Genomic DNA, 13,906 nt, shown 5'->3' with positions numbered 1-13,906 from the left:
TATATATTGTCTTCCTTTCATATATCCTCTCCTCTAAGTTCACTTTCACCCTCTTTTATATTATCACATGTCTATTTTTCTTCCTATGTATCTGTGTATTGGACAAATGAATAAATAAAAATAAATAAATAAATAAATAAATAAATAGAGATCATGTAGGGGTTATGTAGGGGTCATAATTGGCTCTATAGGCAAAAGGGGAAATGCAAATCCTAGGTGCTTATCTGAACTAATTTTGTCAACCTTTTGTTTGTTGCTTATCTGAATTTCTGTCTTCACCCAATCTTTCTGAATGGATTACCAAATCTACATTTCTAAAATCTGGCCTCAGTTTCTTATTGAGGCAGGGAAACTGGGGCTGGTTTCTTAATAGGCTGGCCCAATCTTTTTTAATGGGCACAAAATATCTCCTGGGAGATACTAAGAAAGATATTAAGGTTGCTTTCTATTTCCAAGAGCATGTTTCTCCATTTTCTCCTTTTGGAAGTATAATATTCTGCCTTTTTAATATTTCCCAAAACATTTCATTCTTCTGGGGTAGTGGTGGTGTTTGCTAATTTTCTACAACTCATTGCAATATTTGAGTTTGTGAGCCATGTACATAAAGTACTGATTTCATATAAAGCTTAATGAGTCAGCTATGCTTGGAACTAGAAAGATGCTTGATAAGGTCTATTATGCTTGAGATATATAGATTTTTCCATATATTTTCCTTTATTCTTGCTTGATTTTTCCATATATTTTCCTTTATTCTCCTATATTTCCTTTATTCTTGCATTATTTTGGGACAAGGGCCATTAACATCTACACATTTTTTAAAGAAACATTTGTTTCTTTTTAAAGAAACATTTGTTTCTTTTTAAAGAAACATTTCCATCATTGTGCAAATGATGCCGTTTTGCACAATAATATGTGTAATAATCCTAGCTTCATTTCAGTGACTTCTTTGGAAAAGGAAAAGGAATCCTCAATCTGAGTATTGCATTGGCAGTTCTGTGTTAGCAAAAACTAGGGTTGATATTCCTGGAGGGGTCTGTAATATGGTAAATGATTTAGCTTTACTAGATAAATGGTCAAAGCAATGGAAACTGCAGTTTAATGTTTCCAAATGTAAAATAATGCACTTGGGGAAAAGGAATCCTCAGTCTGAGTATTGTATTGGCAGTTCTGTGTTAGCAAATACTTCAAAAGAAAAGGATTTAGGGGTAATGATTTCTGACAGTCTCAAAATGGGTGAACAGTGCAGTCAGGCGGTAGGGAAAGCAAGTAGGAAGCTTGGCTCCATAGTTAGAGGTATAACAAGCAGGAAGAGGGACATTATGATCCCGCTATATAGAGCGTGGTGAGACCACATTTGGAATACTGTGTTCAGTTCTGGAGACCTCACCTACAAAAAGATATTGACAAAATTGAGCGGTCCAAAGACGGGCTACAAGAATGGTGGAAGGTCTTAAGCATAAAACGTATCAGGAAAGACTTAATGAACTCAATCTGTATAGTCTGGAGGACAGAAGGAAAAGGGGGGGACATGATCGAAACATTTAAATATGTTAAAGGGTTAAATAAGGTCCAGGAGGGAAGTGTTTTTAATAGGAAAGTGAACACAAGAAAAAGGGGACACAATCTGAAGTTAGTTGGGGGAAAGATCAAAAGCAACGTGAGAAAATATTATTTTACTGAAAGCGTAGTAGATCCTTGGAACAAACTTCCAGCAGACGTGGTTGATAAATCCACAGTAACTGAATTTAAACATGCCTGGGATAAACATATATCCATCCTAAGATAAAATACAGAAAATAGTTTAAGGGCAGACCAGATGGATCATGAGGTCTTTTTCTTCTGTCAGTCTTCTATGTCTCTATGTTTCTGTTTATATATAATCTCCCTCTTTTATTCAAAAATGAATTTTACTTAGGAACAGAATCATTTAATTTATTTTATACCTGTGCTTGTTCAGGTTCCAGTCGTAGCTGTGATGACTACAGCCGGGGGAGTAAGATCAATGACTGCCATGTATGGGAGCCTATTAGGTCTCCAGAAACTCAATCTCTTGGACTGTGTTTCGTACGTCACTGGTTTATCTGGCACAACATGGTAAGGAAGCTATGAACAACATTACTCAGAGAATGTGGGTACCAGGGGGAGAGTTTTTATTTGGGTGATCATGAAGAATTAAAGGTCAAATCTCCTCTCCTCAAATATGTGCTCCTGGTAAAATCTATAGTCCTTTGGCCTAAAATGAAATAAAGTCAGGAACCAAAACAAGACAAAACTATCGATGGTACTCTCTTGTGTTTATTTTCCAGCCCTTCCTTATTTCCTTTCCTTTCACCCTGACTAGAGAATTCTTTCCCAACGGCTGGTTATGATTATTTGCTAATGCAACCAAAAGTTTCAATAGTTTATTTGCAATCAGTTAAAAAAAAACACAAACAGACCTGATTTTTATTCTGCTCTAAATCTAATTTGGGAAGTCAATTCCCTGTACAGTGGTCCCTTGACTTTTGCGGGTCTGACTTTTGCGGATAGCCTATACCATGGGTTTTCAATAAATAAATAAATAAATAATTTTTTTGAAAACCCATGGTATACCCGTGGCATTTTTTTTATTTTTAAAATTTCTTTAAAGAAGCCGTCTTTAAATAAAAGCTCCGCTTCCACCCCAGCCTCCCGATCCCTCCCTTTTAATTCTCAGAGCGTTGGTACACTCCACTTGAAGCCGAGCCTTACTGCCGCCCGCAACCACTGCCTCTTCTTCTCCCACCCACCTAAGCTGTCTCCCTTAGTGGTAGCGTCCGACCTCCCAGCTGACCGGCCTGGAATCCCGGCTTTGAGTCCTGGCCTGGATCCCTCTTGCCTTGAGCTTCCCCTTCCCCTGCCCTGACCCTGAGCACCGGTGCTGCCACCGCCGCCGCCATGGGAGACGCTGGCAGTGACAACAGCAAAGCCCTCAGCTTGCCACCTCCTTGCCCCTGCGGGTTCTGGGTGTACATAAAACCAGGAATGGAGGCGGAAGGGGGAGGAAGGAAGGAAGGAAGGGAGCGTCTCTACTTCATGGAAATTTGACTTTTGTGGGCAGTCTTGGAACGTATCCCCTGCGAAAGTCAAGGGAATACTGTATTCCCTATTAGATTAGAAGCTTAATGAAGGAAAAATTATGGCATTTTGCCCAAGTACCTTAAACAAATGCCTATACCCAGGTGGGGATTGCCACTCTCACTGCTACTGTTGTGCTCTGTGCGCAGCTCCATGTCTCCGATGTGCATGCGCAGATGTCCGAGTGAGATTTTGATTCTGCGCATGTGCACAAAACAACATTTTGCGAGGGAACGTGTGCAATATTTTCGTGATTTTTTTTGCTTCTTGCAAGATTTTGCTTCCTGTGCATGGGCAGAAGCAAAATCATGCTTGGGCACGCATGAGACACAGAGTTGCACACACAGTTCAATTTTTGCTGCAAGGAGAAAAAAAATCAACCTCAGGAACCACCCAGGACTCCCCTATGTCTGTTCAAAATTTCTAATTGATTCAAACATAAATGCTGGCATTTATTCATTTATTTGTTTGATTGATTTCTATAGCCACCCATCTCAGTAAATGACTCTGGGTCAGAGGTGGGTTCTTCCCTGTTTGGACTGGTGCTGGTTTGAGGATGCTGCCATCTTTTTTTTTGGAAATAATTTTTGGGGAATTTATTTTTTGGGAGGAGGGATTTTTTGCTGATTTTTCTTCTTCTGTGCATGTGCAGAAGCGGATTCCCAGCAATGTGCATATACAGTGGTACCTCATCATACGAACTTAATTGGTTCCAGGAGGAGGTTCGTAAGGTGAAAAGTTCATAAGATGAAACAATGTTTCCCATAGGAATCAATATAAAAGCAAATAATGTGTGCAAATCCTTCAGGAAAATCCCAAACTTTAGAAGGGAGGCGAACAGAGGGCAGGGAGGAGCAGCTAAAGGGGCGGGTGGAAGAAGCAAGGCTAGGCTAAAGGGTGAGTGGGAAGGAAGAAAGGCAAGGGGGGCGCCCCTCCCTTTTCTTTTTTCAAAAGACACAGTTTCAGTGCCTTTGCAAGCATGCAAAATCTTTACTCCTCCAAGCTGCCTCTCCCTTTTCTTTCTTAAAAAGACACCGTTTCAGTGCTTTTGCAAGCATGCAAAATCTTTACTCCTCCAAGCTGCCCCTCCCTTTTCTTTCTTAAAAAGACACCGTTTCAGTGCTTTTGCAAGCATGCAAAATCTTTACTCCTCCAAGCTGCCCCTCCCTTTTCTTTCTTCAATAAAGGGGGAAAAAAGAAACCCCTTCATCCCAGCAGTAGCTGCTTGGGTTCGTAAGGTGAAAATAGTTCGGAAGAAGAGGCAAAAAAAATCTTAAACACCGGGTTCGTATCTTGAAAAGTTCATTAGAAGAGGCCTTCGTAAGATGAGGTACCACTGTACTGTTATATTTTTTCGGCTTTTTTGTCAATTTTTTGGCACTGCACATACATGCCCATGTGATATGGCCACATGATTTGCAATGCTCATGCAGCCACGAAGCAAACTGGCCGCGAGCTAAGTTAGAACCCACCCGTGCTCTGGGTGGCTTACAATTCAATTTCCTTTCCTTAGGGCAATGATCAATTTATTCAGAGATCCATATTGGTCACACAAGAATCTGGAAGGCATGATCATGGATGTTCGGAAACAGGTGGTGAAGAACAAACTGTGCTGTTTTAGTGGAGACAACTTGAAATATTATGAGAAGGAAATATGGAACAGACATGATGAAGGTCACAAGCTGACATTTGCAGATCTCTGGGGACTAATTCTTGAAGCTATGTTTCATGATGAGGTACTATATTCACACATTTTCCTTTTAAAGTGTAAGGTGATATAAACCATGGAAAAAATATAGGGAATGGTTCTTGCTACTGTTTCTTTAATTCTAGGAATTATCTGCCTCAAAATATCAATTGTTAATATACTGGTTTATTTGTCCATTCCACACCATCCACTATCAGCTAGTAGCAAATTGTTGTGATTCTGTCTGAGGCCCCTCAGGGAACGGCTGATCCTCTGCCGGCTTCCTGCTCAGAGGGGGAGGATGAGGAACAGGAGGTTCAGGCAGACGGGGAGGAGGAATCTCAGGCTGAGGGAGAGGGAGGACAGCCAGAGTCCCCCGAGGGGGAACTCTCTCCAGCAAGCAGCCTGGATTCCCTAGATGAAAATGCACAAGCAATCATCGATCTCCGGCAGAGAAGAGCAACACAACGAAGGGGACAATTAGCCAGGTACTTTCAGCACTAAAGAGGCAACAGCTGGATTTGGGTGTGGTGCTCTCCGGAAAGGCTGAAAAGGCAGACCCACCCTTCCTGGCTTGTGGAGTATTATCTTTGGGAGTCCTGGGACCTGGCTGTGATCTTTGGCGTCTTGGAATTCTGGTTTGTGACTTTGAATACTGAAACCTTGGGGGGAAAAGGTGTGGGTCTTATTCTCTACAGTGGTGGGTGTGCCAGCAAGAAGTCTGCTGTATTGTCTGGCCATCAGGACTCTGCTGTGAAGTCTCATAGCCTGCCTGTTGGGAAGAACAGGTTTTTCTCTGTGTTTATTTTTCAAACTATAAAGTGCCTTTGTTTTTACCAGCGTGTCTGGCTGTTTTTTCCAGTTGGTGTTGAAGTCTGGGGGCACCCAGACAGAACACAAATATCTGTGATAGATTAGATAAGAAGACTTGAATAGTTATCTGGAGCCCCCAGAATTGTCCTATTTCACAGAAAACAATCCTATGATGTTTTGTGAAAACAGAATTACACCAGGAGGTACTAATTGACATTCTGTTCCCATATTAAAATGTTTTTATTAAATACATATTCAACATTGTCCATACCAACCTAGTGAAAAGATAGGATAGAACACAATTACAGCTAAAAATTATTTTTGGATACAATGGAATAAGCTTGAGTTCAGCTTTGCTGATTTCTATATTTTTAATTCAGATCTGTATCTTGAATCAGATGCACAAGAAATATCTATTGACATGATTATGTAAAAATGGAATAAGAGATGAACTTCAAAAACTTATTGCTAAGTTTATTGTTATTTTTTACATTTTTATGTATTTATTAAACTTGTTTGTGGACCACCTCACCCATTCATTGTAAACTGTCCATTAGAATATGCAAATGTATATGAAACAAGTGTATTTATCTGAATTTATGATTAAAGTATTTCACTATCTGGATGATTGTTTTCCAATACAAGTATGATCTAGAAAAGAATTGGAGACAAATGACAGCATTATTTGTTTTTCGCTCTTCTACTAACTTCTGTTTTTCTTGCACAGCCAGATCCCCGTAAGCTCTCAGATCAACGACAGGCAATAAATCTAGGTCAAAATCCTCTTCCTATCTACCTTGCTCTTAATGTCAAGAAAAGATATAGCACTTTAGATTTTAAAGGTAAGATACTATTTTCTTCTCCCTGCCTTTTCTGGCCCTGTTTGCTCCCAGGAGATTCCTAGAGAGGCCCCAGAGAGGCTTCTCCCTGCCTTTTCTGGTTACAGTTTCAGAGGCTCAGGTTTGTAAGTGGAAACTGGTTCTTGAGAAGAGGCAAAAAAATCTTGAACACCTGGTTCTTGTCTAGAAAAGTTTGTAAGTAGAGGCGTTCTTAGGTAGACGTACCACTGTACATTCTATATGAAAATATTTTTTGATTGTTTGTTTCTCACTGAACTGACTTTATCATCAGTGATAGCCTGAAAAGGAATTTTATCTGTGTGATCTTTTGTTACGTAACTATAATTTTCCTCCAGAAGAATACATAACCAAAATTTTAAGATTGCTGATTATTAGCTTATATATACATATGTGCCTGTCTGTGTTTATACTTCTGTGTATTTGTACTACATCTGCAGAATGGGTGGAATTTACCCCGTATGAAGTGGGTTTTTTGAAATACGGGGCATTTATTAACGCAGAAAATTTTGGAAGTGAGTTCTACATGGGTCACTTGATGAAGAAGATTCCAGAATCTCGTCTTTGTTTTATGCAAGGTAATTTAGCTAAACAAATAAATTAGATTCTTGCCTTTCAGATAGCAAGAATGTATTATTTATCTAATTTTTAGACATTTTAGATATACATATTAACACAAACTGCTTAGGTAGTTTAAAAAATTATTATGTTAGTTACTGGTCAGTAGGAGGCAGTACAAAACCTGCTACTGATCAGTAGCTAATATGACTCTTAATAGCAAACATCTGTATGTAAGTTTTAAAGGGAGATGGTTTGCAGACCTCTGACATGAGGTCCAGACCAACAAATATATGCAAAAACTTCATCTCTAGTATGGGAGCATATACTGTAGAAAAAAGAAGGCTTCTATACTTTTTGATATGATTTCCATCTTAGTGTAATGGGGATGACACATACTTAAAAAATATGCTAAGTTAAATATTCTTTGCTTCCCAGGCATGTGGAGTAATATCTATTCCCAGAACCTGCTTGATGCCTTATATTTAGCAGAACATTCAGAGGACTTCTGGCATAGGTGGACAAGACCTAGAATGCATGAAATTGGTTAGTAGACTGTTATGCCCCAAAACGCTTCTCTTTGCTGTGCCTTTTGGAGATGATTTGGTGTCAAATTAATTAGTTGGAAATTGAAAGCTTGGAAATGTGTGCCCACTTCTTACCTTCCTTGGACAGACTATCAACTCTTGGAGTTCAATATTGATCACTTTGGAGACTCTTGATCTAGATGGACTGAAGTCCATGGTGTTAAGTTCTCAACTTATGATCCCGCCAGAAATGTAAAGTCCTTGACTTACGATGTGCCAGGAAGGCTGATGCCAAAGCCCGATTGGCTAAGCACAAGAGGCCTTTCAAATGGGAAGTTAAAGCATTCTGATTGGTTGGCTGTATAGTTATATTTGAGGAGTATGATCCCTGGGACATTTCTTAAAGGTCAATTCTAACCAGGGCCTTAACTTCCATACCTCTTACCTGGGAAATGTAATACAGACATGGCAACAATGTGGTAATGTGTTGGACTAGGGCTAAGAGGCTGAGGAAATATAATAAAATTGTGGGAATGATGATAATCAAAATTTGGTAAAATTGCAGGTACTGAATTTTCCCTTTTAAGTACCATTCAGTTTTATTTGACATTTGTCTTTGCAAACTTCAAATAACTTTTTAAATTGTCTTGTTTTGACTCTTTCAAGAACACAGATGGTTGTTGCAGGATCCATTCTTTGTCAGTCACCAAGACCAGAGATTTCATCTTCCATGCGTTTGGACTCCTGCTGGAGCCCATGTTCAGGGAATGTTTTTCGCACTAGACATATTGCCTTTCCGTACAGGCTGTTTGAACGATGTATCTAAATAAAGTTTTCTCTGTTTTACAGAAGAAGATGTTCCCCCTTGGTTGCCCAAGAGACCATATGTGCAGCCAACACGTCTTTTCATTCCTAATGGTTCTGTGTCAGATGTGATTAGAGATGTTGTAACTGTGCGTCCAGTTGTTGCAAGCTATTCCAATTTTATTAAAGGTCTGCAGCTGAACAACGAATACTTGAAGAACAACAATTTTTCTATGTGGAAAGGTAATATAGACAAATTTTCTTTTTTCAAATGCATTGTTACCTCTACCTAATGTTCTGTCTGGGTGCCCCCAGACTTCAACACCAACTGGAAAAAACAGCCAGACACGCTGGTAAAAGCAAAGGCACTTTATAGTTTGAAAAATAAACACAGAGAAAAACCTGTTCTTCCCAACAGGCAGGCTATGAGGCTTCACAGCAGAGTCCTGACGGCCAGACAATACAGCAGACTTCTTGCTGGCACACACACCACTGTAGAGAATAAGACCCACGCCTTTCCCCCCAAGGTTTCAGCCTTCAAGGCCACAAGCCAGAATCAGAGACGCCAAAGATCACAGCCAGATCCCAGGACTCCCAAAGATAATACTCCACAATACAGGAAGGATGGGTCTGCCTTTTCAGCCTTTCTGGGGAGAACCACACCCAAACCCAGCTGTTGCCTATTTAGGGCTGAAAATACCTGGCTAATTGTCCCCTTCGTTGTGCTGCTCTTCTCTGCCTGAGATCGATGATGGCTTGTGCATTTTCATCTAAGGACTCCAGGCTGCTTGCTGGGGAGAGCTCCACCCTGGGGGACTCAGGCTGTTCTCCCTCTCCCTTGGCCTGATATTCCTCCTCCCCGTCTGCCTGGGCCTCCTCCTCCTCCTGTTCCTCATCCTTCCCCTCTGAGCATGGAGCCGGCAGAGGTTCAGCCGTTCCCTGAGGAGCCTCAGACGGAATCACAACACCTAAGAATGCCTCTACTTACGAATTTTTCTAGATAAGAACCAGGCATTCAAGACTTTTTTTTGCCTCTTCTCAAGAACCATTTTCCACTTACAATCCTGAGCCTCCAAAACTGTAACCGGAAAAGGCAGGGAGAAGCCTCCGGGGGGGCCTTTCTAGGAATCTCCTGGGAGGAAACGGGGCCAGAAAAGGGGGGGGGGAGAAGCCTCTGTGGGGCCTCTCTAGGAATCTCCTGGGAAGAAATAGGGCCAGAAAAGGCAGGGAGAAGCCTCTATGGGGCCTCTCTAGGAATCTCCTGGGAGGAAACAGGGCCTCCACCCTCCCTGTGGTTTCCCCAGTCACACACATTATTTGCTTTTACATTGATTCCTATGGGAGAAATTGCTTCTTCTTACAAACTTTTCTACTTAAGAGCCTGGTCACAGAATGAATTAAATTCATAAGTAGAGGTACCACTGTATAGGGAAATTCTCAATTTCCAGGATGTGAATTCACCATCTTTTCTTACATTCTAAAGTCTACAGTCAGAATAACTGTTTGTCCATAATGGTTGGGTTGACAAAGAATGCAGCTGCGAGAGCAATCATGGGCTTTCCCAAATATGCCCATGTTACACCAACACTCCGCAGTCTGCATTGGTTGCCGATCAGTTTCCGGTCACAATTCAAAGTGTTGGTTATGACCTATAAAGCCCTTCATGGCACTGGACCAGATTACCTCAGGGACCGCCTTCTGCTGCATGAATCCCAGCGACCAGTTAGGTCCCACAGAGTGGATCTTCTCCGGGTCCCGTCAACTAAGCAATGTCGCCTGGCGGGACCCAGGGGAAGAGCCTTCTCTGTGGCGGCCCCAGCCCTCTGGAACCAACTCCCCCCCAGAGATTAGAACTACCCCCACCCTCCTTGCCTTTCGTAAACAACTTAAAACCCACCTCTGCCGCCAGGCATGGGGGAATTGAGATCCTCTTTCCCCCTAGGCCTTTACAATTCTATGCATGGTATGTATGTATGTATGTTTGGTTTTTATATTAATTGATTTTTAATCATCAATACCAAATTACTATTGTACACTGTTTTATTGTCGCTGTTAGCCGCCTCGAGTCTCTGGAGAGGGGCGGCATACAAATCCAATAAATAAATAATAAATAAATAAATATATAAACCAACAATATGTATTATAACTGAGCTATGTCTATTTAGCTGAAGTGTTGCAGACTGCCACAAGGGGGCATTAGAGTTCATTGCTTATTTCTCTGTTAAGCCACTGTTAATGGCTACTCACTGTATGAGAGCTCTGCAATGTCTCTGCAACTCTCTGATATCTTTGCTGATAATGACAAAGATAACTGGTAAGAAAGACTATGTACTTGGTAATATTTGGATTGTTATTCTGACTTATATATTTATCTGAAAATGTTATTTCTCAAAGTAAACTTTAATTCAAGTTAGCATATCTATGTATGGTTATTCACAACTAATCTAAATATAAACGGTTCTGTGTGTGCACAACCTTGGTAATCAAGGATTACTCTGCTTAACAATAACAATCCAAGTATAGTCTTTGTTACCAGCTGTCTTTGTCCTAATCAGTAAACAAAAATATCGAGCCTAAATATGTTTTAGCTATAATACATGACTACAATACAGAGACATTGCAGAGGAAATGCAGAGCAAATCTAACAGTGAGTAGCCAGAGAAAAAGAAAAAAGAGGGTGACTCAGAAAAATAAGCTATGAACTCTAGCTCCCTCTTGTGGCAGTCTGCAACACGTCAGCAAATAGACATAGCTCAGTTATAACACATATTGTTGATTTATACAGTATATTGTCAGCCCAACCATTATGGATAGAGTCCTAACAAGGGTCATATTTGATACTTTGAAAATTTTGAGTCACCATCCCCCTAGAGTTGGGAACAACTAGAGTCGGGAACTTTACCTTTACCTTAAGATTGAAACTGTTATTATTGAGGGAAAGATGATATTTGTCTCCCAATGCTTTCATACTCAACCCTTCTGACAATACTGGCCATAATGCATCACAAGTTAGATGTCAGTCTTTCATTATAATTGTAATTTAGTTATAATCATTTTGGACCATATTTTAAGTTTTTGACTTAAGAAAAGGCACTTCTTCAGACCATTTCCCCTAAATTCTCTTTGCAAGTAAAACTTTACTGAGGATTAATTCCACTCTTTTGCTTTCATTACAGTGATCCCCCGATTATCGCGAGGGTTCCGTTCCAAGACCCCTCGCGATAATCGATATTTCGGGATGTAGTGGTGCGGAAGTAAAAACACCATCTGCGCATGCGCGACCCTTTTTCCATGGCCGCACATGTGCAGATGGTGGAGTTTTCGTGTGGGCGGCGGGGAAGACCCTTCGGCCGCCCAACAGCTGATCTGCTTCGCAGCGCGGCAGCAGCGAGGAGCCGAAGATGGGGTTTCCCCGTTGCCCAGGCAACGGGGAAACCCCATCTTCGGCTCCTCGCTGCTGCCGCGCTGCGGAGCAGATCAGCTGTTGGGCGGTCGAAGGAACCTTCCCTGGGTCTTCCCGCCGCCCAGGCAAAGGGGAAACCCCAAGATCGCTTGCCGCTTGCCGCTTGCCCGTCACCCGCTTGCCCGGCCCGCTCGCTTGCCGCTTGCTGCTTGCCTGTTCGCCCGCCCGGCTGCTCGCTTGCTGCTTGCCCGTCACCCGCTGGCCCGGCCGCTCGCTTGCCGCTTGCCCGTTCGCCCGCCCACCCGGCTGCTCGCTTGCTGCTTGCCGCTTGCCCGTTCGCCCGCCCGCCCGGCTGCTCGCTTGCCGCTCGAGAGCAAGAGGGGGAGAGATAGAGAAAGAGAGAGAAGGAAAGAAAGAGATGAGAGAGGGAGGAAGAGAGTGTGAGAGAGGAAGAAGCAAGATAGAGAAAGCGAGAGAGAAAGAAAGATGAGAAAGGAAGGGAGTGACGTCATCGGGTGGAAAAATCGCGATATAGTGATTCGCAATGATCGGGATCGCGAAACTCGGGGGATCACTGTATTTATAAACTTCTTTTATAACAGGGATTGAAAACCTGGGACTCTCCAGCAGGCCAAGGGAGCCAAAGATCACTTTAAAATGTTGGATATGATAAACATGCATTTTGTCTTTCAGATACTGTGCTGGATTGTAATCCAAATCACTTGACTGAGTCTGAAGACTATTTGGAGCTTGTAGACACAGCTTTCTTTATCAACACCAGTTGTCCACCTCTTTTAAGACCAGAAAGACAAGTAGACATTATTATACATTTAAATTACAGTGGAGGATCACAGACATTGGTGAGAAACTTCTTTACGCTCTTTAGCCACTGGCCTCTTCATTCACGTTTCAGTTCTAAATATTACAAGAAGGTTATTTGAAAGGCCTTCTTTCTTCGCCTCTTATAAAACTGTAGTGCTAGGAAGATTTCCAAGTTCCTTTCCAACTCTGTTATTCTGTGTTCTGTACTTCTGACCAGTGATGGGCTGCCAAACATTTACTGCCGCACTGTGGGTGTGGCTTATTTTGTGAGTGTGGTTTTCTGGCCATGTGATCAGGTGGGAGTGGCTTGACAATCATGTGGCTTGGTGGGACTGGCTTACCGCCCAAGATAAGTTTTCAAATAGCTGCTTGGACTCTTTTTCAGTTGATTAAGTCTCATTATTTGAATAGCCACAGAAAGGAAAAATGATAGCCAGCATTATTTGTTGAGGAGCGCAGTAACATTTTAAAGTTTTGTACTGAACCCACAAGATTCAGTATGATAACAGATTAGGCAAGTAGCTCAATTTTCTTTAATTGCTATAAAACTTCAGTTCCAGATAATGATTCAAATGATTAAAGTGTTTATGGGTAAAAACATACTATTTAATTATTTCCTATTTTGAAAGTAATTAAGGATCATAGTAAGGTAGTAGAGAAGGAAGGACAATAAAAAAACTATTAAGTATTCAATAAATAGTGCATAAACTTACAACCCCCCACTACATTCCCCTCCGTGGGGACAGCAGCCCATTACTGCTTCTGCCACATATGATGTGTCTATGGTATTTTTGACACTTGCCTGTCCGTAGTTTCTTTAGAATGTCCAATTGTTATGAAATAAAAAGATGTATTTATATCTCTTGGGTCTTGATTACTTTTGTGTTTTAATGCTTTAGCCACTGGATTTAAGCACAAGGTACTATCATGCCCAGGGCATCCCATATCCTAAGACTGTTCTGACAGAAGAAGAGAGGAAGCATCTCAAGGAATGTTATCTCTTTGATGATGCAGAGAGTCCAAAGGCTCCCATATTGCTGTATTTCCCACTGGTGTGTGACAGCTTCCAAAAATACAAGTTACCTGGTAAGTGACAAAGGCTACTTAGACTTAGAATTTTATTGGCCAAGTGTGATTGAACACATAAGGAATTTATCTTGGTGCATATGCTTTCTCCCCCCTTTTTTATTAAGTTTTCGGCCTCACTGTATGATGGATTAGGTTGAATGTGTATGATTGTATAGTTAGGGATTTTAATATGTATTAATGTTTTTAAACTGATTTAACTTTTACTATTAGATTTGTAATGTATTGTATCACTATTATGTTGTGAGCCGCC

The 13,906-nt window shown here is 41.3% G+C and overlaps 1 protein-coding gene across 1 annotated transcript in view; it reads left to right on the top strand.

Annotated features, from left to right (window-relative positions):
- The window catches only part of LOC139161601 (cytosolic phospholipase A2 epsilon-like), a 50,082-nt gene that overhangs the window by 35,606 nt on the left and 570 nt on the right, over positions 1-13,906 (top strand). Inside the window, exons 15-22 of the mRNA XM_070741005.1 lie at positions 1,958-2,094; positions 4,610-4,832; positions 6,324-6,438; positions 6,894-7,031; positions 7,450-7,557; positions 8,388-8,585; positions 12,439-12,605; positions 13,467-13,653. Coding sequence (XP_070597106.1) covers positions 1,958-2,094; positions 4,610-4,832; positions 6,324-6,438; positions 6,894-7,031; positions 7,450-7,557; positions 8,388-8,585; positions 12,439-12,605; positions 13,467-13,653 — 1,273 coding nt within the window. The remainder of the gene's footprint in view (positions 1-1,957; positions 2,095-4,609; positions 4,833-6,323; positions 6,439-6,893; positions 7,032-7,449; positions 7,558-8,387; positions 8,586-12,438; positions 12,606-13,466; positions 13,654-13,906) is intronic.

The sequence above is a fragment of the Erythrolamprus reginae genome, chromosome 1 (assembly GCF_031021105.1).
Source record: "Erythrolamprus reginae isolate rEryReg1 chromosome 1, rEryReg1.hap1, whole genome shotgun sequence".
In the NCBI taxonomy this organism is placed as follows: Eukaryota; Metazoa; Chordata; class Lepidosauria; order Squamata; family Dipsadidae; genus Erythrolamprus; species Erythrolamprus reginae.
This window is presented reverse-complemented; position numbering and strand designations above follow the sequence as displayed.